The 22,628-nt window shown below is 53.6% G+C and overlaps 7 protein-coding genes across 7 annotated transcripts; 3 read left to right on the top strand and 4 right to left on the bottom strand.

The window, feature by feature from the left end:
• Positions 1-869: 869 nt before the first annotated feature.
• On the bottom strand, positions 870-2,071 carry PG985_000361 (uncharacterized protein; the record flags this gene model as incomplete). The annotated part of the gene is made up of 3 exons (XM_066820130.1): positions 870-1,365; positions 1,449-1,738; positions 1,814-2,071. 3 exons carry the CDS (start codon positions 2,069-2,071, stop codon positions 870-872), a joined length of 1,044 nt encoding a protein of 347 aa, XP_066691009.1.
• Positions 2,072-3,145: 1,074 nt separating this feature from the next.
• On the bottom strand, positions 3,146-5,351 carry PG985_000362 (uncharacterized protein; the record flags this gene model as incomplete). The annotated part of the gene is made up of 7 exons (XM_066820131.1): positions 3,146-3,695; positions 3,772-4,033; positions 4,104-4,266; positions 4,330-4,796; positions 4,852-4,908; positions 4,968-4,989; positions 5,058-5,351. 7 exons carry the CDS (start codon positions 5,349-5,351, stop codon positions 3,146-3,148), a joined length of 1,815 nt encoding a protein of 604 aa, XP_066691010.1.
• A 3,820-nt stretch (positions 5,352-9,171) lies between these two features.
• On the top strand, positions 9,172-10,223 carry PG985_000363 (uncharacterized protein; the record flags this gene model as incomplete). Its single annotated transcript, XM_066820132.1, has 2 exons — positions 9,172-9,415; positions 9,475-10,223. 2 exons carry the CDS (start codon positions 9,172-9,174, stop codon positions 10,221-10,223), a joined length of 993 nt encoding a protein of 330 aa, XP_066691011.1.
• A 778-nt stretch (positions 10,224-11,001) lies between these two features.
• On the bottom strand, positions 11,002-12,818 carry PG985_000364 (uncharacterized protein; the record flags this gene model as incomplete). Its single annotated transcript, XM_066820133.1, has 3 exons — positions 11,002-11,457; positions 11,592-11,929; positions 11,990-12,818. The coding sequence occupies 3 exons, from the start codon at positions 12,816-12,818 to the stop codon at positions 11,002-11,004; spliced, it is 1,623 nt and encodes a 540-aa protein (XP_066691012.1).
• Positions 12,819-14,891: 2,073 nt separating this feature from the next.
• On the top strand, positions 14,892-16,254 carry PG985_000365 (uncharacterized protein; the record flags this gene model as incomplete). The annotated part of the gene is made up of 3 exons (XM_066820134.1): positions 14,892-15,188; positions 15,369-15,793; positions 15,891-16,254. The coding sequence occupies 3 exons, from the start codon at positions 14,892-14,894 to the stop codon at positions 16,252-16,254; spliced, it is 1,086 nt and encodes a 361-aa protein (XP_066691013.1).
• Positions 16,255-18,746: 2,492 nt separating this feature from the next.
• PG985_000366 (uncharacterized protein) lies at positions 18,747-19,625 on the top strand (the record flags this gene model as incomplete). The annotated part of the gene is made up of 1 exon (XM_066820135.1): positions 18,747-19,625. The coding sequence occupies one exon, from the start codon at positions 18,747-18,749 to the stop codon at positions 19,623-19,625; it is 879 nt and encodes a 292-aa protein (XP_066691014.1).
• A 531-nt stretch (positions 19,626-20,156) lies between these two features.
• PG985_000367 (Transporter aclS) lies at positions 20,157-22,226 on the bottom strand (the record flags this gene model as incomplete). Its single annotated transcript, XM_066820136.1, has 4 exons — positions 20,157-20,509; positions 20,571-20,831; positions 20,892-21,999; positions 22,191-22,226. 4 exons carry the CDS (start codon positions 22,224-22,226, stop codon positions 20,157-20,159), a joined length of 1,758 nt encoding a protein of 585 aa, XP_066691015.1.
• Positions 22,227-22,628: the final 402 nt, after the last annotated feature.

Genomic DNA, 22,628 nt, shown 5'->3' on the forward strand with positions numbered 1-22,628 from the left:
TATTGTCTTTACAGCAGCGGCAACAAAGGCAAAAGGCTTATTACGAGTTGGTAACTTCTACAGATGATATATCGCTAAGAGATTGGGGTCATGAGCGAAGATAAATTGACACTATTGTTCATTGAACACGAGATACCTTGCCGCGCTTCTTCTCATGCCACTTAATGCCTCAGTGACTTGACTTGTCGACGATGAAGATCAAGATGCAACTAGCAAACCACCCAAAGGATCTATGCCATCGCTTATCTGATTTGCATTGAACGCTGGAAAGGCGGGATGCAATAAGGGCAATCACTGTCGACCCGGTTTACTGGTCTCGGCCAAAGTGCACTGCGCATGATCTCGAGTACTATCAGCATGCTGCCTGTACTATCCATCACTGCAGACGAGATTCAATGGGGCTTGGATTCTCTTGCTCGCTCTCTCTCTCTCTCTCTCTCTCTCTCTCTTGGGGTTAGTCTTCTAGTTTGGTCACTTTCCAAGAAGAGGAGATGGTAGAAGAGGTTCAAGAGCCTGATTGGTCCGGAAGCACTGCGCTAATGCACGCCAGCACCGCGCGCACGGACCCTGTCCGCAGTGCATTAAGCCTCACCATTGGCGGGAAACAGACTAGTTAACCTGACAAATGTGTAAATAGCTTACTACGAAACATCTATATTGACTTCAGGCTATCTTGATTCTCCCTTGCGCTGGAACCGTGACCATCATGACAGTAAGGTCAGCCATCTTCGCCTGAGCCACACATGAACTGTCTACCCATATTCGGTCCGGTCCTTCATTCTCAACGATTGAGCAGTGAATACATTGGGCTTGTTACGCTCACTCTCTGGCCGAGAGTCGAAGCAGTTCAGCCCAGAAAGAGAGCGAGCTTACCGACGTCTCTGGCGTCGGCAGGTCCGGCAGACTTGAACCTGGCACTCAACGCAGCGGAACAGGTAACCTCCTTCCAGCGAGCCGCATCTGGGGCAGAGGCCGGGTCCAGAGACTAGAACCCACCGCGCGTGTTGTTGACACCTCTGGCCTTGTCTCTGCGTTCGGGGAGGAGAGGGGGCTCGGAGATCTCGGCGTATGGGAGAACGATGACGGCGGAAGAAGAAGATAGGCTCATCATAAACAGGTGGAGGCGGCATACGACGAACTCGAGCTTGTTGTCGAAGCCGAGCCCGCTGAACCATCTCCCATGGAAATGGCGGCAAAACAGCTGGGAGCCGATATTCCATCTCGAAATTCCCCCAGCCAGCTCCTGCTTGCGGGCCTACATTGTCCTGGTCTGGTGCCATCCCCTGGCCCCCATCGAGGATCCGGCATCCACAGGTTCTCCACAAGCGGCCACAAAGGTAGCAGAACTCAGCTCCGCAGTTGCATCTAGTTAAAAGTAGATCAGATCAGTCAAGGTCACTTCAATGGAAATAATCTGGGGGAGGGCAAGGTCGATGGTCGGTTCATACGTGATGTGGTTGCAGCCGTCGGGCCGCTCCACGACGGCTCGGCAGGAATAGCACTGCTGCCAGCCTTGCTCTCGGGCCATGCCGAGCACTCGGTCTCCCTCTTCGTCTCCGCTGCAGTACCCCTCATGGGCTTCTCTCTTGCAATCGACGCAGGTCTCGGTCTCGCAGACCGGGCACTGGGCTCGCTTCTCCGTGATGCGGGATCGGTCGATGAAGGCGGAGCAGCTGTTCTTGCAGCAATAGATGCGGGCGGCGGCGGGGGTCTCGTACTCGAGCTTCTTCTGCTGATACTACAGGATGGCGTGCATGGATCAGTATCGTAGTCTCTCTAAGGGCAAGGCAGGTCGAGTTAGTGGCTGACTAACCTCGTCTTGAAGATCTTCGGAGATCACGCCGGTGAGTAGGTTCGAGGGGATGGGAGTGTGGCAGCAGGAGACAGGGTAAAGAGACTCGCTCCGGAGAGTGCTCGTGACCAAGTGCTCGGTACATTCGATACAGTGCCTGTGTCCGCAAGCGAGGCCCTCCAAGCCACCTCCTGTATGGAGCAAAAGGCAAGTCCTACATTTCCAAGACTCGTAAAGAATTCTGATGAATTCTAGTGCCTCTTCATCCATGTTCTCCATTGTTGCGATTACTGGTTCACTGCTGGTTGTCTAGAAAGAATGCAAGAGTAACTGCCAACGATGCGTATTCGTATGAGAGAGGTGGTGGGTGGTAAAAAAAAAGCCAAATGCATGAATTTGCTGAAGGGACTAAGTACCTGACTAATGTCACTTACCAGCCGTTCTTTTTTTACTTGCCCCTCTTCGTCGCCCCTTTTTGACTTGTCAGAAGCTCTGGTAGCTGCTATACCAGCAGAGACCAGGCAAAGAGAGCATCGGTACCAAAGCCCCAAGAAGAAGGACAAATAAAGCCGAGAGAGAAGTGAATGTAGCATTAATAGATATGCTCACTCATTGGCAACGCAAGAGCTCAATGTGGAAACAGGTCGAATTGGTATCGGAGGAGTATAAAAAATTCATTATTTGTGATTTCCACCAATCCGGCATTGATCACTAAGACATACAATGTTCTAGTGATTATCTTTTCAGCCGCTGAAAGCATTTAAATGAGCCAATGAAGCCTTTACTTCCAAGACAAGGTACTCATTATGGCCCCTTTGGCAGCACTGGGATGAACCAGCTGTTGCTACCACTCTGGAGCAACTGCAGTAGGGGCAGATCCAGCTACTGATCATAATCGCCATTAAAGAGACCGTAGGGACGAAAGGGGATGGGTTGGCAGAAATGCATTGCAACCTTCCTACACACAAGATTAGCTCATGTCTAATTCAAAACATTGTTGTATGGTAATGCTGAATTGTAGTATTCCTACTGTCTAACTCACATCACCCAGTAATGGATAGCATATGCTCAACGCAGATGACAGAAACAGTGTTATTATTATACACGTTCTTATCAAATTGTCTTTGTGTAGCGATCGTAATGGAACCAAAGGGACCATAGTAGCGTATTCTATCTTACAAGCTTCCCCTCAAAATGTTTCCTCCAGTGTTGATTCAGTAACCCTAAATCTATCTACATGATCTCATAAGTTTCCACCCTAGAAGGTGCCCGCTTGCTCGCTATAAATCATATGTCGCTAAATACAAAGTACCAATAATTATATACGCAAGCATAAGTTCGAAATATTAGACATTAGTTCTTCTTGGCGACGCCGCCCGAGGTCCAGCCCCGCAGGCGCTTGCCGGTGAAGAAGATGATGGGGATGCCGAGCGACGTGACCAGCAGCATGGTGCCGAAGCCGCCGGCGAAGACGGCGAGGTTGCCGTTGGCCTCGATCCAGGTGGTGACCTGGGAGGAGAAGAAGAAGGAGACGAAGATGCGGAGGGACGAGACGTTGGTCAGCACGGGCCCGGCCCACTGCGGGTACGACTCGATGACGAAGGTGTTGACGAGGGTGAGGGAGGTGAGGGCGCCCGACAGGATCAGGAACGAGCCCAGCAGCAGCACGGTGAAGTGCAGGTTGTTCTGCGCCGCCACGCCGAACAGGAAGCAGCCCGCGATGCCCAGCACGAAGGGCAGGATCAGGTTCGGCAGCGAGTACTCGGGCTCGCGCTTGCCCTTGCCGAGCACCTGCGACATCTTGATCGAGAGCTTGTCGGCCAGCGGTCCGCCGAAGAAGTACACGATCACGGTCGCGAAGATGGAGGGGATGACGGCAAGGCCAGTCCACTCGAATGGAATCCTGGTAAAAACAGATGTTAGCTAATTGCACTGCAGAAAGACGCACGGGCAACACCGAAGTCGTGGGCTTCACTTACCCAGCTGCTAGCAGGGAGAACGAGATGATTTGGCCAATGGACTGCTGCACGATGCTGAATGCGGAGTTGACCAGGGTACCAAAAACGACGGCTGGGAAGATGGTTGTCTTGAGGGTATCGATGAACTGCTTCCCGGCATCTGCCCATTCGAAGCCAAAGATGAAGAAGCCAATGTTGTCTTTCACGGTCCTTTGGCCATAAGTGGCGTAGTCCAGCTCGGCCCGGTCCGCTCCTTCCGGGATCGGATAAATCTTCTCGCCAGCTACCAAAGTTCATAGGGTCAATCTCAAGAGCTGCACTCGAAGCGGAATCGCGATGTAATGGGATCTTACCAAGTTCCTGTGGAGATCTAGTCTTTCGCGTCTCGGGGACGAAGATGATCAGCAAGACCCATGCGATGACGCCGAAGATGGATGTGCTCCAGTAGATCCAACGCCATGTGGAGTTGGCAGAAATGTACGGAGCGAGGGTTCCGACCAGTACGATCAACGGTCCCTAGTCGCCTGTGTCAGTAAGATGCGTCTCGCGATAGAACGACTTGTAGGCTTTATGGCTTACTTGACTCGCAATGACTGCTGAAACGGCACGGTTGCGTTGGTGGAGGAAGACCATGTCCTGGACAATCAGGGGCAGCAGGGCCTCGACGGCTCCAGAGCCCAGACCGTGCAAGATGCGGGCCGCCATGTGCTGCTCCAGGCTGGTACTGGAGCCTGCCCAGAACCCCCCAATCCAAGAACATGTTGCCGTGAAAATGAGGACGGGCCGGCGTCCGATGGCGATTGAGAGCGGGATCAAGAAGTAGCTCGCTATGCCGTTGGCCAGGAGAGGGGTGGTAGCCAGCAGCGCGACCTGTGACAGCGGGAACGGTGTGACGCCTTCCGGCACGATGGAGAGCGGATTGGACGGGTCCGACTTGAAGTTGGGATCCTTGAGCACCTTGGTCGGATCTACGCCAGAGTACTCGAGCAGGAAGACGGGGAGCAATCCAGCGATGGCAACCTCGGCCGAAAGCGATAAAGCGCCAACTGATTCCGTTCATCAGTAAGAGATCCGAAGCATAGACTCAAGTTCGAGACTTACACAGGCACATAGAACCGATGGCTACCCATTTCCGCCAGTTAGGGAGGTTCAGGGGGTCTGCACCAGGCGTGTTAGTATTTTCAAACGATATCCGTACGTGTGGGGATGCGACGAACCCTTCGGATCTGGGGATGGAGTCTATCGAAAAGCATGATCAGCGCACTGCGTAACAGGGACAAGGGGAGTAGAATAAGGGGCGGACTTACCGGCACGAGTCTAATCTTGCCATTCTCATCGTACAGGCTAGTGCTTCCTACCACATCGTCGCCGCCTGCCTTGCTGTCGGTGTAGCTGTTCTTCTCAACGTCCGTGCTCCGCACTTGGACGTTTCCCTTCTGGTTCTTCTTGACCAAATCGCTCCCGCTCTTCTTCTTCGTCACCGATTCGCTGTCGCTATCATCGGACATCCAGGATTCGCTCGTATCCGGCCGGCCGTCGCGGTCCCGCATGTCCATCTGGACACTCTCGACCCGCTGGGGCCAGTATGCTTTCGTCGTCATTATTATTAAAAGAGAGATTCGTCGATCCTAAGTCCAGCCCGGCTGGAGAAATTGAAGTGGAAGTGAAATGAAGTGAAAGGAAAGGGCAGGACAGTAGAGAGTGAGTGTCTATAACCAGATAGTGCGCTGGCCAGCAACGACATTCCCATCATGCAAGCAACGCGAGTCAAGTAGATATATTGACTACCGACTCTGTTATTAAGCACCATCTTCTATTATCATCGAGGTCGATCATGGGTTGTAACAACGGCCTGACGTAGGCTGCGCAAGCTGCTTCGAAGTGATGTGGGGGCCGACTTGTATCAGCGGACTAGGGCTGAGCATGCGCAGAAGCGATATGGAAGGTTTCTTTTGGCAGCGGCAGCCAAGATGGGAAACATGATTGGCGACGATTGTTCTGCTGGCGCACGTTTAAGCTCTCGAGCCATGGCACGATAATGTTCCTTTCGCAGGCTTGTCGCGTTTGAAGGGATCCACGTCCTTTCCTCCTTGTGGACCAGAAACCGCATATCGGGTTTGCGGGATGGCAGATGGCTGGGCACTCGTTGCACGCTTTTCATGCCTCTTGCGGTTCGTCAATGCGAATTCGCACCCTAAACACCCCAAATACGCTTCTACAGTGGGTAGCCGGCCCCTAAACTTAGCGAGTCTGGGGTGCCGGAGGGCTGCGACCTTGACCTACCAGGCTAGCGTCCATCAGTGGAGCCGACAGTCAAATAAAATCCCCTAGAGTGCTCAGCTTGAAACGGCACGTCCAGCGGCTCCCCTGATTGACGATGGCCACTGCTTTTCTGTCCTGCGTTGCCCAATATCGCAGGTGCACTACAGAAGTCTAGAGCGTTGAAACGTTCTGGGTGGCAGCTTGTTGGTGCTCATGGTTCAACCCAGCCGGAACCCAACCGACTCCGAGCGAGCACGGTTTGACTTCCAGACAGATCAACAAAACCCTTTGGTTGATCCCTTGGCGATCGCAGGTCTTGGGCGCGGCAGTTCAATTCGGCCAAGTCTAAGTCAGGTCACGATGAACTGATTTGTTTGTTTTGTCGGAACATTGATGCGCGGACTCCCGTTGGATCTGCCAGTAGGTTTTTCCATATCGAATATATCATAACGTTCAATGTCAGCATTCCGCAGCAGCGAAAATTGGGGGTTTGTCATTCCCCACTGCTGACTTCAGCCGTGTTCATGACGAAGCCAAGCAAGCCCCTGATGATTTCGCATGCAGATACCCACAGCGCGCACATCGAATCGGATGTTCAAGGTAAGAATAAATCCAAAAGCTACAGCACCACCCCAATATCGCATGAGCCTGCATGTGCACAGGAGAAGCTGATCCCGAACAACATGAAGGCATGTGTGATAAAATACACAAAACATGAGGGTGATAATTCACCCGCACCTACAACACGAGCAGACCTGAGCCATTGGTTCTAAACTTTCAATATTTGTCAAGAGCGCCATGCCAAAACACCAAACTACATGCCTGATGCTTACTCTTTGCGTGGCGGGGGTCTCCCTGGCGCAATGTGTTTTCGTCAGGACCCATAATTGTTCATCAGACCTGTTGGCATACGTTCAGTATTGATGCATCAGCAACATCATCCCAGACATCTGATTGAGTTGCGCCACATTGACTGACCACATGGCGTTATATCAGCCTGGGATTTGGCCCTGGCGGTCGACGCAACTGTCCCAGCAGGTAGTTGGCGATCTTTCAGTTTACCCAAAGAGACTACACATTATATATGTAGTATGTAGGTGCGTAGTACGGGAATCAGGAGGCGGGCCACTAAGAATAGATATTCATAGAAAGCAGGATCTGCACGGCCTGTAAACACCTCGTTCGTCACGAGTATACTCTTCACTGCCTCAGTCACGGATACGGAGCGGGTAAATCTGGGTTCACCTCTAATCAGGTACCCGTCTAGTCCACCATGCTAATCGGGACCAATCTAGACTAGAAAGGCGTTCTGGGAGGCGAAAGCGGGTTTGTTGGTCGAGTCACCCCGAGCCTGGGGTCAGCACGGTAAAGATGAGAAGCGGCAGCACGGATGATGGTATTACCTAAGAAATTAGCGTCAGGGGTCGTTTAAAGACTCGGAATAGCTGAGCGCAGGGCTGCAAGGCGGGTAGAATACTCGAGTCAGCTGCATTACCCTGTGTAGATTGTTAACACCTATACGGACATTACATACCGAATCGAGAGTGAATAGTCCGGCCAATTGCCAGTCGTTTCGCAAGAAGCAGGAACTGTGCATACATGTAACCTGAGCCCCATAGGCGTTATATGACGGAGTTGCCGACTTGCGCGCGTCTGCGCTGCCGCCGCCCCCAACCAACACCTCAGAATCTGCCGCCCTTTCAGTGTCATCATCGACAAAGATGGAGCAAATTCTGGACAGGTGGAGAGAGAGTTCAGCATAGTCCACAATGTGAGTTGGAGGAACCTGCTCTCCTTGCGGCACAAATGACGACTATCTGGAAGAGCCGCGATGTTCGCCTTTTAGTGTGCAAAGAAGTGTGAAGTGTACAGAGTGTTCTGCCTCTAGGTTCTGCCTTGGGGAACCACTAGCAAGGATCCTGTGGGCGGCACCGTCAGCACTAGCAGGGTCGAAACGGCGCTTGCTCAAACAGGGCTGCCTTCCAGCCAACCGATCAAGAGACCGCCCACCGGCGCTGACTCGCGGTCGCTTGTCTCCAAGACCTCGAGGATTCATCGAATTGAACACCACTGTTTACCCAAAACCTCACCAAGCTCATACAGTTAAACCAGGCAATTTCAAGTGTCTGATATTTTCTGGGCTTGAGCTGCCTACTCAAGCCGGTAAGTACTCCTTAATGGTCTGAATTCAATGAGAAATCAAGCGACTTGACGATGCTATCGTTATCAGTGACGAACCCGGTTTCGCGGGGGCTGTCCATGCAAAATTGGACCCATCCAGAGTGCCCCTCAATTTACAGGGCCTGACGCCGGACGCAAAGCCAACTTGGCTGCAGGCTGTGTTTTAGCGGTTCTCTTCCATTCTTTCACTCTTTTCGTATTCCGGCGAAACAACATGTCTAGAGCCAACTGCACACTCTATGTTTCACTTCAGCGACGACTTCGTGGCTAAGGACAAATTTCCTGGCTATGCTTGGCTTGGGCCTCACCACCGATGACCCGATCGGCGGCTGCCAGCCTGGATGAAGTAAGATGACGGTCGGACTGGGTGGGCATCTGCTCTAGCTGCTGCAACCAGTTGTGCTGCTGCGCCGCACGCGCGCATGGTTTGCGGTAGGATCGGTTTGCCTCCTCCCAAGCCGTGATGCGTCGGCGACACGAGTATTTTCACCCAGAGTCTGAGATATCGCAATGGAAGAAAGGGAAGGGACTTGCTCGGTCAGAGGGGGCTCATCGAAGTTTTAACGCGTTGCCACGGCACATTGACTTCAGGCAGGCAGTCAAGTAGGCCTTGCGGTTGGGGGCTGCGGCCACAACATCGCGATGGGGCCAACAGCCCCGGGCAAGATCAACACCAATATGCAGGAGACCATGTCGGGCGGCAAAGCAGCCATACAAACCCATGTCGCCAATGGGCTAAGATATCCACTGCGGTATCTCTCTGCCAGGCTATACCTACACCAGAAGGAAATGCCCAGCCTGGGCTGCATGCATCGCATTACGCTCTCTTTTGCTCTTCTTCTTCCCTCTTACCCTCCCAGTGCTGTGAAGCATTCGCTTCGATCGACCATCTGTTCCGCTTATCACTCTCCCAATTGATACAGCTGTGCGCGTTATGATATTCTCTGGTTGACTACTCTTGCATCGAGTATCGCCATCATGCGTGCCTCCCTCGTCGCTTTTTCGGTGTGGCTGCCGTATGCCATGGCCGTAATGAACTTCATCACTCCCCCAAGATACGGAAGCATGCACGACTTCAAATCCAACGTCGAATATTCCATAGGCTACAATTTACCGATAACATGGACACCGGGCGTCGCGGGCAAAAAGGCTTCGCTCGAGTTATATCAAGTTAACTTGACCTCGGGTAGCATATTTTTTGGTGAAGGGGAGACCATTGCTGGTAAGTGTTTCCTGTCAGTCAACATTTTCGCGTCGCCTTTTGCTCACACGCCGTTTAAGAGGGAATGGTAGACATGACTTCCTGGAAATGGCAAATATCCACCAGCAAGGACCTCGGTATATCGAACGTATTCCAGCTCGCCATTTGGGACGAAAGCAAAGACTCGTACGACGATTGGTGTCACTACTTCAACATCACCGGCGGTACTGGTACGGACGCACCCTCTACGCCCACGGGTGCCGCAGTACCAACTGCGACCACGCCTCCGAATCGACCGACGGAGGGTCCGCCCACGGAAGCTGCAACAGCAATAACGACGTCTGGCACTGAACAGAAGAAGGACTGGACTGGCATGAGCACGGGCGCCAAAATCACGATGGGCGTCATCTTACCGATCGTTGCTGTGGCAGGGTTCGCTGTCGGGTGGTGTGTGCTAGGGCGGCAGAGGAGGAGGCGGCAGGCGGCGGCAGGACCTACCGATAGTAACGCACAGTGGCAACCTATACCGAAGGACGTCGCGCAAACGGAGGCATGGCAGCAGCAGCAAGGAACATGGCCACAGCAAGGGCCATGGCCGCAGCATGCGTCATGGCTCCCTCCCGAGCAATGGCAGCAGCAAGAGCTATGGAAGCAACAGCAGGAGCAATGGCAGCAACCACGACAGCCAGAGCAGCCACCCCCTCAAGAGCTTCCCACATCACACGACAGGCACCAAATAGACGACTCGCCCCGGGAGACGGCACACGAGATGCCAAATGCAGAGCGATACGAGCTACCTAGCGCACCACCCAGCGCAGCACCGCGCTGATAATTTATTATAATACCCCACGGAATTTCAAGAGAAGAAGTCCGTGACTTTCACATATACTCGTTCCATCGCATGTGTTTATTGTTGAAGACGTATATGGACATATCCCATCGGCGCAAACGTAGTGAGACAACTGACAGATACGATGAGCGATGCGCCCTTAGGCTTCGATTGCTGTCGTCCCGGTGATATCGTTCGGACCAGAGAATATCCAGTCGCGTCTGAATCGATGACGACGACCCTACTCCGTCACTCCCAGATCAACAACGACGCGGGGTGCGCATGTTCGACGCTGGCTCGGGCACTCCCAGCCAACCAGTGCGATGGACAATTACCACACCAACCTGATGGAACTGCCATTTACCTACGCTGATCCCAATGGAACGGGTCTTGTCTTTGAATATCCATGCGCATAGAATGGTCTTATGAGTCCTGTTCTTGCGGATGACGTTACAGCTCGAATGGGGTTTTGGTCAGGCCACAATTGATTGTCTACAGTCCTACCTGTAGGAGGATGCATGAATCAATCGGCATTTTCGAGACGAATGGTCCCAAGCGACGACTGAACCTAAAAGACTGGAGCTTCATGGACCAACTACGTGATATATCTATTTACAGGGGTTGGCGCGTTTGGCTATGTTCATCGTCTGCCGACACGGTGCTTATGTACATGTAATAACTGATAGAAACTGGGGGTTATTTAGATATCTCATAAATAGTCGCAACAGTCGCACACATCCGAAGCGCTGGTTGCCATACTAATAGAACAGACCTCCTACTAAGAAGACTGCGCGATGACGAAGTCCCGAATCTTGACGTTGGGCCCGGACCAGTTCTTCCTGGCCCAGCCGAACCACATGCCGAGGGTGAAGAGGAGGACAAAGCCGACCATGGGGGCGCAGTAGTTCATCTCGGCGGCGTTGGTGGGCGTGGACTGGGGGAAGGGCAGCCAGACCATGATGTAAAGGGTGTAGACGAGGGCGAAGGCGTTGATGGCGAGGCCGAAGCGGCCGAGGTTCCAGGCGCCGAGCTTGAAGTCGGCCTGGTGGAAGCGCGCCGAGATGACGCTGACGAGGCAGATGGCGTAGCTGAAGTAGAGCGCCCAGCACGTCAGGCCCGTGATGGCGCCGAAGACGATGTAGGTCGTGCCGCCGATGTTGAGCAGGCACAGCAGGCTGACGAGGGCGACGGTCAGGCAGAGGGCCCGCACGGGGACGCGGAGCTTGGGGTCGATCTGGAGGAGCGATAAGAGTTAGCCAGGCATTTACTTCAAGGGCTTTTCAATGTACGCCACCCCCATATGCTACAGATAGTAAAGGCCATGGGTGCCTTGCCTCACAGCCGTGGGATCAAATCAGGTAGACTTACGTAAGAGAAGTATATCGGCAGGCCGCCGTCTCGCGACCAGGCCCATGTGAGTCTCGAGACAGACGCGATACTTGCCATGTTACTGGCGATGCCGTTGAACCAGTAGAGCGAGTACAGGGCCGTCGTCGCTTCCTTGGACCGGACCGTCCGCATGATGACGTGAATCAAGGGCATAGGGGCCGCCATGACGTCCTCAACCGGACCCATGGCGATCAGGAAAACGGAGATGTACACTAGACCCATCAAGCTGTTCATGAAGATGGACCAGAAGATGGCCCGCGGTACGGCCGACTTGGCTTGCTTGGTCTCCTCGCTCATATGGATGGCGCTATCAAAACCTATCACAAGAGCCACGGTTAGTTAACAAGTATATGAGATGCATCTCATGTGGAACGTACCCGTCAGGGCCCAAGTCAGGGTGATCATGCCCAGGTTCCAAGACACGCCGGGCGTGTCCACCCAGCCGGACGCGGTGCTGTCGAGGAAGAGGATGTCGGAGTTGTGCCGGGTCCCCATGACGGGGAAGAGGATAATGAAGACGATGAACATGGCGACGTGGAGCACGCCGCCCGTCATCTCGACCCAGGGGACCAGCTTGAAGGCGAACATGTTGACCAGGCCCTCGCCGACGCAGAGCGCAATGACCATGACGGAGGTATGCCAGCCGCCGGGTGTGTAGCTGGGGTGGTTGAAGGCGATGAGAGCCTCGAGCTGGATGACGACGCTGTTGGCGATGCTGGCCAGCAGCGCGACGTAGCCGAACCACGTCGCCCAGCCCTGCAGGTAGCACATGAAGCGGCGCATGCGGCGGGGCGCCAGGTGGTACGTCCAGTGGTACTGGGCGCCGGCGACGGGCTGCAGCGAGGCCATCTCGGCGACGGACGCGGCCTGGGCCCAGGCGCCGGCGAGTGCGAGGAAGGCGCCGAAGAAGAGGGCGCGGGGCCCGCCGTTGAGCAGCGCCGAGGTCATGTTGACGTTCCAGCCCTCCCAGGTGCCCATGTAGGTCAGCGAGAAGGCGAACAGCTGGGACATGGAGAACAGCCGCCGCGTCCGCGTCTGGTTGTGCACCGCCTCGTCGGCGAGGGAGCCGCCGCTCTTGTCATGGCTGTTGCTGTGGTCGGTGACGGCGTTCACCGAAGTCGAAGAGGCGTCCTTGCCCTTAGTGTTGTTGCTGCCATCGTCCCGGGCCGCCCTCGAGCGCAGCTCGATGAAGTCTTCTTTGTCCATGGCTGCGGGAGGAGTATGAGGAGGCGGGAAGGAAGACGGATCGGCCGCAGTGCCCGCGCAATAGAGTTTGGCAGTTGGGCAGAAAGGGATCAAAGCGAGTGATGCTAGAGAGGCGATCAAACAGGAAATCCTGGAATGCGACGCATGGAAGTTTTCTGTCGTTCCTGCGCGCTGTAACTCCTGGCTGTGAGGGGGCAAGTCACGTGGAGACTGCTGCATATTACTACGACAGACGCAGTGCTAGCCAGGGTATCTTGCGTCCGTCCTGCGGTCTCTCGATCATTTCCCTTCCCGTTGGCTGATCATGCTGGTATTGATTCCTGGTGGGTGCAGGACCTCATGTCGGAGGTTTCTAAATAGGAAGTATCTTCGGCCCTAGAGACAGAACCCGCCCGTGCAGTGCACTCTTGAAGATCGAGTTGAGTTGAGCCTACCAGAGCGGCACAGCACGGGGGGCATCCGGCGACAAGCTTTAGCGAAGTCGCAGGGCAGAGAACGCCTGCCTCGTCGAGAGATGACCAATATGATTGGACGGCATGGTTAAGATGCGGGCGCCGAAGCCCTGATTGAAACATATCCGGCCAAATGCAACACGAGTCAATCATACCTCCAGCCCATGCAGGCTACACGGAATGGTGTTAGTAATCGTGCCATCTGAGACTGCTTTGGGGAACTTTTCCGAAAGGCAATAGCGGTCTAGCGAGAATTTGCCATGCCCTTGCCCCCCAGTCTGGCAGTCCGATGTGTGCTGTCGGGCCTGTCTGTGCCGCTGGACGTCGCTCGGTCAATTCTGCGACATCCCTGTCAAGAAGACCCTGGGTATCTCGGTTGTCGCTCATGTCTGTTTCTAGCCGTAGCACAGCTGCCTTTTGGGCAACAATTCTGGGGCCGCCCAAATCATCGTCCCATAAAAGAACAGCGTAACCAAAATCACGAAAACCATAAATAATGGATGTCTGGGTGGTGTGCGATTAACATGGGATGCTGCTTAATCAATCCCGATCTCGAGATCGCGCGCATTGGCGATGCTGCACACACACGCAAACATACATCACCTGACAGGCGCCACTTAGCAAACAGACATCTGCCGGGAAATGCGCGCCCAGAAGTAAAAAAAGAAACTTCTGACATGATGTGCTCCCGCCCGCGGACCGTCTGCCATCCCATCAGGCAGGGGCGGGGCCCAAGAGGGCGCGGGGGTGGTGGAAATTGCTGCGGGCAGGGCAAAACGAGGCAGGGGGGTGCCGGATGGTTGGATTGAGGGTCCGGAAGGAGTCTAGGCTCTGTCTGGGCAGGGGTTGTTTTACGATGTCGTGCCAGTGCCGCTGTCTCATGCACAGCTGCCTGCTAGGAATGAGATTTGCCGACGTGCATGCGAGCTCTTATGTAGGTACTTTTGGCAATTGCAATATATCGCAGCAACTCTGGATGCATTAGTTACTTATGTTTTATGGATGTGTGGACGGACGATACAATAAGCTTATGCTTGGTTGCCTGCAAGTTGTCGATGGGGCTTCCAATCACCAATCATGGTCGATGCCACTCGATACACGCTGTCATCACACAACGCCTTGGCAACTGGCCGATTGCCGTTGAGCTGATGCACTTATGCAATGTGATTTGCGGCCGGAATTGTGAACCGAGAGAGCCTTGCCAGAGAACCAGATGTCAAGCAACAATGACACCACCCCTTCCTCCCCTGCTCAGTATGCCTGGTCAGAGAAGACACGAGGCGCCGCCCAGACTTTGGTTGCAAACAGAAACATGAAAAAGCCGGGCAAGATGCAAGGCAAGGAAGAGCACATGCATTAACCGATCGGAGTCCCAAGATGATCAGCATAGATTAGGTCGAAATGCTCCTCCTTCGAACACCGGTCTTAATGCTTTTGCTTCCCCATCGCATCTGAGCCTTTCCCTCCCTCCCGCTCCTCCCCGATTCGATTGATCAATCTCATCGTCATTGCAGCACTCCGCCTTGCTGCCCTCGACCCCCCTCCTGACGCAGCTCTCGACCTGACACGGCTCTCGACCTGACAGACCCGATTGGATTGGCATGGCTTGATGCCACCCACTATGGAGAAGCAACTCGATCTGACAGAGTACGAGCCACTCTATCCCATCAACGACGACAACCATGCCGCCTATGTCATCGTGCCTTCGCTCATCTTCTTCGCCTACGCCATCATCGCCGTCATAGCCAAGAACGTCCTGCGCTTCAAATGGACCACCGTCAAGCTCCACGACGTCGTCCTGATCGTGAGCACCTTGCTGCTCATTGCGCAGACAGCCTGCGTCGTCTTGTCTTGCGAATCGGGGCTTGGTAGCCATCTGGACAGCCTTTCCAAGGACCAGGTCCGACGCTTCAACCAGGTAAGTACGGTGATCTGCTTTTTGGTTACTCTTTCCGGACGCCTTGCTGGGTGGACTGAGCGCGTACTCGTCATTTGTACATACGAGCCAAAACCATTAGAAAAAGGGGACGACACCATCACCCGCTAAACCACTAGCTGCGGGATCTTGTCAACTCTACTTTACTAACCTAGCTTCCAGCTCACCTTTGCCGCGGATCTCTTGTCCTTGCTGGCGCAAGGCTGCGCCAAGATCTCCGTCTCGCTCCTCATTAGCGTCATCTCGAATCAGGCGTATCCCTGGGAACACAAGCTGACCGTGCACGGCATCAACCAAAACCACCTGTTCGACGCGAACCGACTCCTCTTCGGCCTCATCGTCCTGTGCTCCGTGGTCGGCGTCCTCGGCTTGTCGGTGCAGTGCGGCTTGGGCGCCCTCGCCGCGCCCTACGCGGCCGCGTCGCTGGGCCACTGCTCCTGGGGCGGCGAGGTCTGGATGTTCAACGCGGTGACGGGCATCATCACGGACCTGGGGCTTTGCGTGCTGCCCATCGCCATGATGTGGAAGGTTCAGACCAGGTCGACGGTCAAGGCCACCGTCACGGTTCTTTTTGGATCGCGCATCCTGTGAGTTGTCTCCAAAATCAACCCCTTTAACAATTTCGGTCCTTTAGGCCCCATGGGAGCCAACTATCAAGCATCTAGCTAACAATAGAAAACGCAGCGTACCACTCCTCGCACTTCCCGGTATCGTACAAGGACCCCAGGTCACACACGGCATCAACACCGACATCACCTGGCTCGCTGTGAACCCGACAGTTTGGCACCAGGTGTCCATCAACATGTCCGTTTTAACCGCCTGTATCCCGAGTCTCAAGAGCTTCATCGACAGCCTGACGGGGTACACATCGGGTATCCGCATTATGCTCCCCTACGAGTATCCGGACATCTCGAGCGGCAGCCACAACCACGGTGTCCGGTCCACCATTGCGGCCGTATACCGCGGCTCCCGGCCCGGCGTGAACACGACCCTAGTCTCATCGAATCAAGGAGACTACCGGAATAGTAGAAGGGGGAGAGGGGTGTGAAGCTAGTGCGAGGAGCAACGGACGGACCGAGAGCACGCAGGATCTGACTGAGGGTGTCATTCATCGAAGTGACCAAGTCTCTGTCACTTTTGAAAGGATCTCAAGCTATACCAAGCTCACTTAGGGCAGTGGAAAAGGGTTGAAAATTTGGAGGCAGATATGTGTATAACTAAGCGACTTCACGGATTTACGAATAGGATCACGGCCATAAGATACCCAAAAGTACATGCCATGGCCAAACACTTTGATCTACTATAATACATACAATCAACACACCAATATGTATTTTCCTCTTATGATCAGTACGGAAAGGGACGCATTCTGAAGTGTATCGCTGCGACCAAGGCCTAGGCACGGTATCGGCTTAAGACAAGAGTCCCGACCGTTGACGCTGCCACCCAGGCGTCACACCACTGGAGTGAGCCTTTGATGAGACGAACCCAATCTCCCATCCAGTTGAGCGCTGACCTTGATCTGTCCAGTGCTGACGATAGAGTATGCCGATTCTGCCGTTTCGGTAGTGAACGGACCGTTCCTTGATTTCCCGCCTGCCCAGGGAAACAGGGCCACACAAAGGCCGGATCGCATAAGGGAATCCGCGGCGCCCATGCCGTTCTGGTCGACCCATGCCATGGTTGCCTCAATCAAGTAAAAAGTGCGCCGAGGCCAATCTATCCCATGCGCCGTAACCCACATTACATACTTTGTTCCTCAAACCTTCCATCGTTGGGCACGATTGCTTTTTTTTTTTTTTTTTTTTTTTTTTACCCCCGGAGCCCGCTGCATGCATGCAAGGGAAAGTCCTGGCCCTCTTCGTATTTCCTCAATCTGCGCGTAGATGGTTCCGACCCTGGACGGCTGGCGTTGCATTTGGACTGGGGATGCACTTACACGGGCCATGCTGCACGCGACTAACCTCGACGGCCCCGTCTTACTATCTATTGGTGGCAGAATTGAAGAGCGGGCCAGCATCATTAGTCATTCGCAAAGTATCATCATCCATAGCGAAAGGGATAATTTTCGTATAATACTTCCCGTTCCTCTTGCTTGGTACGACGGGCGTAGCGGTTTATTACCATTGTAAAGCTGGTTTGTACTCTGCTCGTATCACCTGAACAAATGGGCACCAGGAAAGTGTTATAATCGACGGCCAAGTCCATCCCATTAGGTTTTATGCAATATGTATAATGGGATAAACATATGCCAATGGGACTAAGCGACCCCTAACATACACGCATGGCACAACCGGGTGGGAGCAGCGCTGGGCTATCATGGGGGTAATTACAGACTCGCGAAAAGGTCGATAGCTAAGTTTAACGTACCATTTTTCTATTTCAACCAACGCGTTCAGCCGTATCGGCTAACGATAGGATAGATACTCTGCTTGCAAAGCAAGTGAAGCAATGCCAAGAAAGGAGCCGAACGCGCCTACAACTAGCAAGCAAGCCTTCTTCCATCGAAGGTGTCACCGAGCACAGACACCTGGCCTTTGCCAAAATGACACGCTCTGCTCCGAACATCCCCAGCCGACCCTTTTCGAGGCAACATCCTCAGGCTGGGTTTACTGTTTCATCAACCAGCTTATTTCTGCTCGGCTTCTCGAACCAATCAATCAGCTGAAGCTATCGTCGACAGCAACAGCGTCGCTACGGCCTCTTCCGTGTTGCCGTGAAAATAGAGATAGAGTTCATCCGGTACGTCGAGGGACGAGCGCCATCAAAGGTACCACACTTGCCAATCTTAACGCACGCCGGCTGAAAGGAGGGGCGAGCTAACCGGACAACGGACGAAACCGAGTGCGAGCAATTCCACACGGGACCACACCTCCCACACAACTAATCGCTTGGCTGCGACGGCCGACCAGCCGCTCATCGTGAAATACGTGTTGATCCCTCCTGGTTGCTACAGCCAACCGAATTTACAGATGCAATTGGTGTACGCTCTCCACACAATGTGTATATAAGACCTGACAGTCCCTTGGACTATCCAACCTAGATATGATGTTCAACTTAACGGTGCCACTTCTCATATATCACAGTGCATAGCCACAACGACTGGTCCGTTATCTAGGGCCTCAGCAGTGCTATGGCCAGGCAAGTCATTGATAGCTTTGCTATGGTACTGCTACAAGTTCCTGCCTGCAACAAAGGAGCACGCAACAGCTTGAAACACACGGCGGGCCACGTATATGATCCGACAGTTTTCAAGCGACGGGTATCAGACAACTGTTGAATACAAAGTGATATTCTTTAGATGAGAAGCATATGATCACATATCCGATTAAGATATCGATGTGGCTGCTGTACAGCAACATGCAGGTAATATATATTAGCTACAGATCACTGCGTATCATAGTCCCTCCAACACATCTTGTCCTTTTTACAGTCACCCAAACCTGATCAAAGTCCGTTAAACACCCCTTCAGTTTGACCGCATCAAGAAGTACACCCCTGTTGCAAGAAGCACGAATCTTTTTCTTCTTCTTTTACCTCATGGATCAAATCAGTTTGTTCGCCAGTCTCCCGCCAGAGGAGCAAGCCATAGTTTGGGACGAAGTAATCCTGGATGAGTTACCTACTGCATATTATGCGGAGCCGATTGACAAGGGCGACCCAGTCGAATCAGTGTTTGTTTTCAAATCAGTACTGAAGCATGTTGAAGATCCAGCGTACAGGAAAAGCATTGTTCCTTCCGTCTCGAGATTTATTGCCACTCCCGGCATTTCATCCGACGAAGCCAAGAAGTTCTACGACACCCTTTCTGGCCGCTGCCGGACCCCTGTCGAGCTCCGGGGCCTTCCACATTGCATTGATGCGCATAAAGACCTTCTCATTCTGAAGGGATGCTGGGCATCGTCCTTTGAGTATATGCACCTTGAAGGCGCACACCCCCTCCGATATGTGGGCATCGAATGGTCGGGCCCGGATTTCCTCTTCTGGGACGACTTTTCCACGATGGCGGCCCGCGACGTGGCCATAGGATATAATGCAATAACGCTAGTGGACCTGCTTCCCAATCTCGATGCCCTCTACGTACTGGTTCAGCCGGAACATATCACGAACGAGGTCCAAAGGTTCTGGGAAACGGAGCCGTACGTTAGTGGACTGCAGGAAGGGGAGAAGATATTCTTTGAAACTTTCCATGCCCGCTTCTTGGAGAGCTACCGAAACGCGACAGCTCGAGGGGCGCCGCTGCGGTTTCGTTGTGGGAACCGCGAGTATTATGAGCTATCAGCTGATGAAATCGCCCGGATTAAAGGATTTCAGCAAGTCCGCCCGTTTATAAAGTCGGCGTGGGAGGTCAATTCACTGTGGAGCGAGGTCAAAAAGGAGGCGAAGTGTCTGGCTATGTCGTGGAGGGTGTGTCGATGAGCTATTGGTTTCCGATTTTCACTCTCTCGATGACTATCGCCAGTGAAATCCAATCTTTTAGAGATACAAAGGATGCAATAGGACAGAAATAATGCAACATCTTGAATACACAAAGCGATTTCCAGACGGAAACAGTAGCATGGAAGTTAAAAGTGTATTAGAGGCTAGAGGAACAACCGCCCTAATAGGGGTAGACACCACGGGTTGCTTACCTAATACTAACACTGGGCATTATTTCGCTTAGAATAATAACCAAGATATGTCATTGAAGAAGAACGGCAAGCTTTGGAACAATAGTCAATAAACACATATTACAAGACTCTATTGCCACACTAAACCCATAGCTTGACAGACTGAGATTACCCAAAGTAGGGATGTCAATGTCTGCTAAGATGCTTTTACGATCACGATACAGCTTCGCTAGAAATAAGAAGGCGACTAACAAGTCTAAAACAGATTTGATATAACCTCGCCGCCAAGCCAGTAAAACGCTTCCGCTTGAGCAAGTGATTCCAGCTCCAGCATCAAACTTCAACGTTTCAGAGTGTCGGCCTCTCTAGCCAGGTCCTTCTCTATATCCCCTGTCGCGCGTTCTTCACCGACCAGTACGTCACCTGGCGTGACCCCCAACCTGACAGCTTCGTCCGGCGTGAAGGTGCCATAGTAGTCAACATCATCGATCTCTCCCAAACCAGGCGGCGGGAAAAGTTTGTTGATGCCCCAATGAACCAGGAAGCTGACGGTAAATCCCAGCGGAAAGGCCAAACTGTACAGATTGGTGCAGGCTTCGGGCACCTCGATCGCTGGGTTGATATTATGGACGAAGCCGGGGATGAGGTAAGACCACCCAACTATCCAGGAGGCGAAGGCGCGTAGGTTGACACCTCCGTTGGTGTTAGTAAGAAACGAAGGAGGAGAAAATACTGTGGAAAAGGGGGCACTTACCATTCCAATAGTAGTATACTCCACTCTTGCCCGGGTGGTAGAGATCCGACAGCTTGACTCTCCTCTTCCTCAGCACCCAGTACTCGCAAACCATGATGCCAACGATGGGTCCAAGAAACACGCTGTAGGCAGACAGAACGCTGATGAACACGCCTGCCGACGACAAGAGTTCCCAGGGGCACATTGCGACGCTGAGGACCAACCCGATATAAGCGCCACGACGAATGTCGATAAAGTTAGGTAGTAAACCCGCCCCATCCACTGGAGGTGTCAAGTCAGTACGAAGCTTCGATATGCAAGTCTTAACGGGTTGATACTCACTCCCTGCCGAGAACGCGTTGTCAATCGTGTTGATAGCCAACTGACACACAACCAGCCCGAACCCCGCAAAGAACGCCGCCGCCCGCGCCCCGGGCGAGTAGGACGTGTCGAGCCACTTCTGCACGAGGTCGGGCGGGTTCCAGAAAGCCTCGCCGTAGATCTCGTGCGAGGCGGAGGAGGCGAGGCACCCGAAGAGGGGCATGACGATGCCCAGGACGACGATGCTCGAGTACTGGCCCAGGACCTGGTCGCCCGGCCGGCGCGCGAAGCGGGAGTAGTCGGGCTGGTTTGTGAGTCCCACCGCGATGGAGCCGATGACGGCCGTCGTCGCCGACACGATGCCCCACCCGAGCTCGCCGCTGCCCTGCACCGTGGCGGGCGCGCTCAGTAGGGATCCGGCGCCGTGCGCGGTGGCGAGGCACCAGATCATCATGCAGATGAGGGTAACGGCGGAGATGATGTTCATGTACAGGATGGCGAAGCGGAGACGCTCGGGCTGTATCAAGAGATGGTTGTCAGTATCTGCGTATCGTAGAGTGTGCTGTAGCTTGGGGTTGAATGTTTCAGCCTGAGGACCCACCTTGAACCATAGGATAGGGATCATCAAAAGATTGAAGAGAACCCAGCCGACGAACTGCTTAGTATTCATATGCGCCGACTCGGGGAAGTGATTCGGCATATTCTGGTAGGACGGAAAGATGGCCGCGAGGATGTTCTGGACGCAGAGCCCGCCGGTCCAGGACTGGACCGAGAACCAGACCAGCGAGAGGACGATGCGCTGGACGAGGATGAAGTACTGGCCGTAGACGCCCCATACGAGCCGGCTCACCACGGGGAAGCCGATGTGCCACTCGGCGCCGACGTAGCCGTTGAGGACGGCCACGGCCGCCGTGACGAGCTTGCCCAGCACCAGGGCGATGACGGCCTGCCAGACCGACAGGCCCAGGGCCACCAGGGAGGCGCCCAGCTGCCAGTTGGAGATGCAGATCTGGTTGATGGCCCAGAAGGAGACGTAGGCCCAGCGGGTCCAGGTCCGCCGGTGCGGGGGCAAAGGACGAATGTCTTCATTTATCCAAATATTGGACACGGCGCGCGATTGCGACGGCACCTGTCGGCTCCGGGCGTCAGTATTGCTCTTCTGGGAATTATAGTCAACACTGGGATAAGTAAAGCTGGTGTTCAGTCCACTTGAAACAGCGGAGCAACCAGGCTAAACGGCGGAATAAGAGCCACGACAAAATGCAATGATGATCTATGGAACACTGGAATAATCGGGAATGAATCCCGAAAGTCGCTTACCCGCAAGCTTACGGCTAGTGACGAGAGAAACGCCATCGTTTCTCGAGTTTCACTTCAAAGAGCAAAAGCAAGAAAAAGACATAAGTCACCAAGAAGCCAAAGTCGCGAAGAACCCCTTTGCCATGTTGGGATCAACGCTGCTAGATATCCGTTCGCGTCTGACTTGATGGGTGAACAGCGGCCAGAGATAGGTAGATAAGATAAGACGCTACTGATGTGTTCCGTGTAACCCAGACCCTTGCTGCAGATGGATCAGGGTTCTTACCGGCGATGATCATGTTGCCTGCTGACCTGGATACAGTTTCCCGGAATTGGCGGTGTCGCGATGTCCAAAACCGCCCGTACGCGGCAAGACGCGCAGCAGTAGTAGCATGTTATTTATCTATCTAATGAACAATACGACTCATTTGTAAGCTCCGAATTGCACCCCAAAGCGAC

The sequence above is a fragment of the Apiospora marii genome (assembly GCF_038362585.1).
Source record: "Apiospora marii strain CBS 49790 chromosome Unknown utg000001l_segment0_segment0, whole genome shotgun sequence".
NCBI lineage: Eukaryota > Fungi > Ascomycota > Sordariomycetes > Amphisphaeriales > Apiosporaceae > Apiospora > Apiospora marii.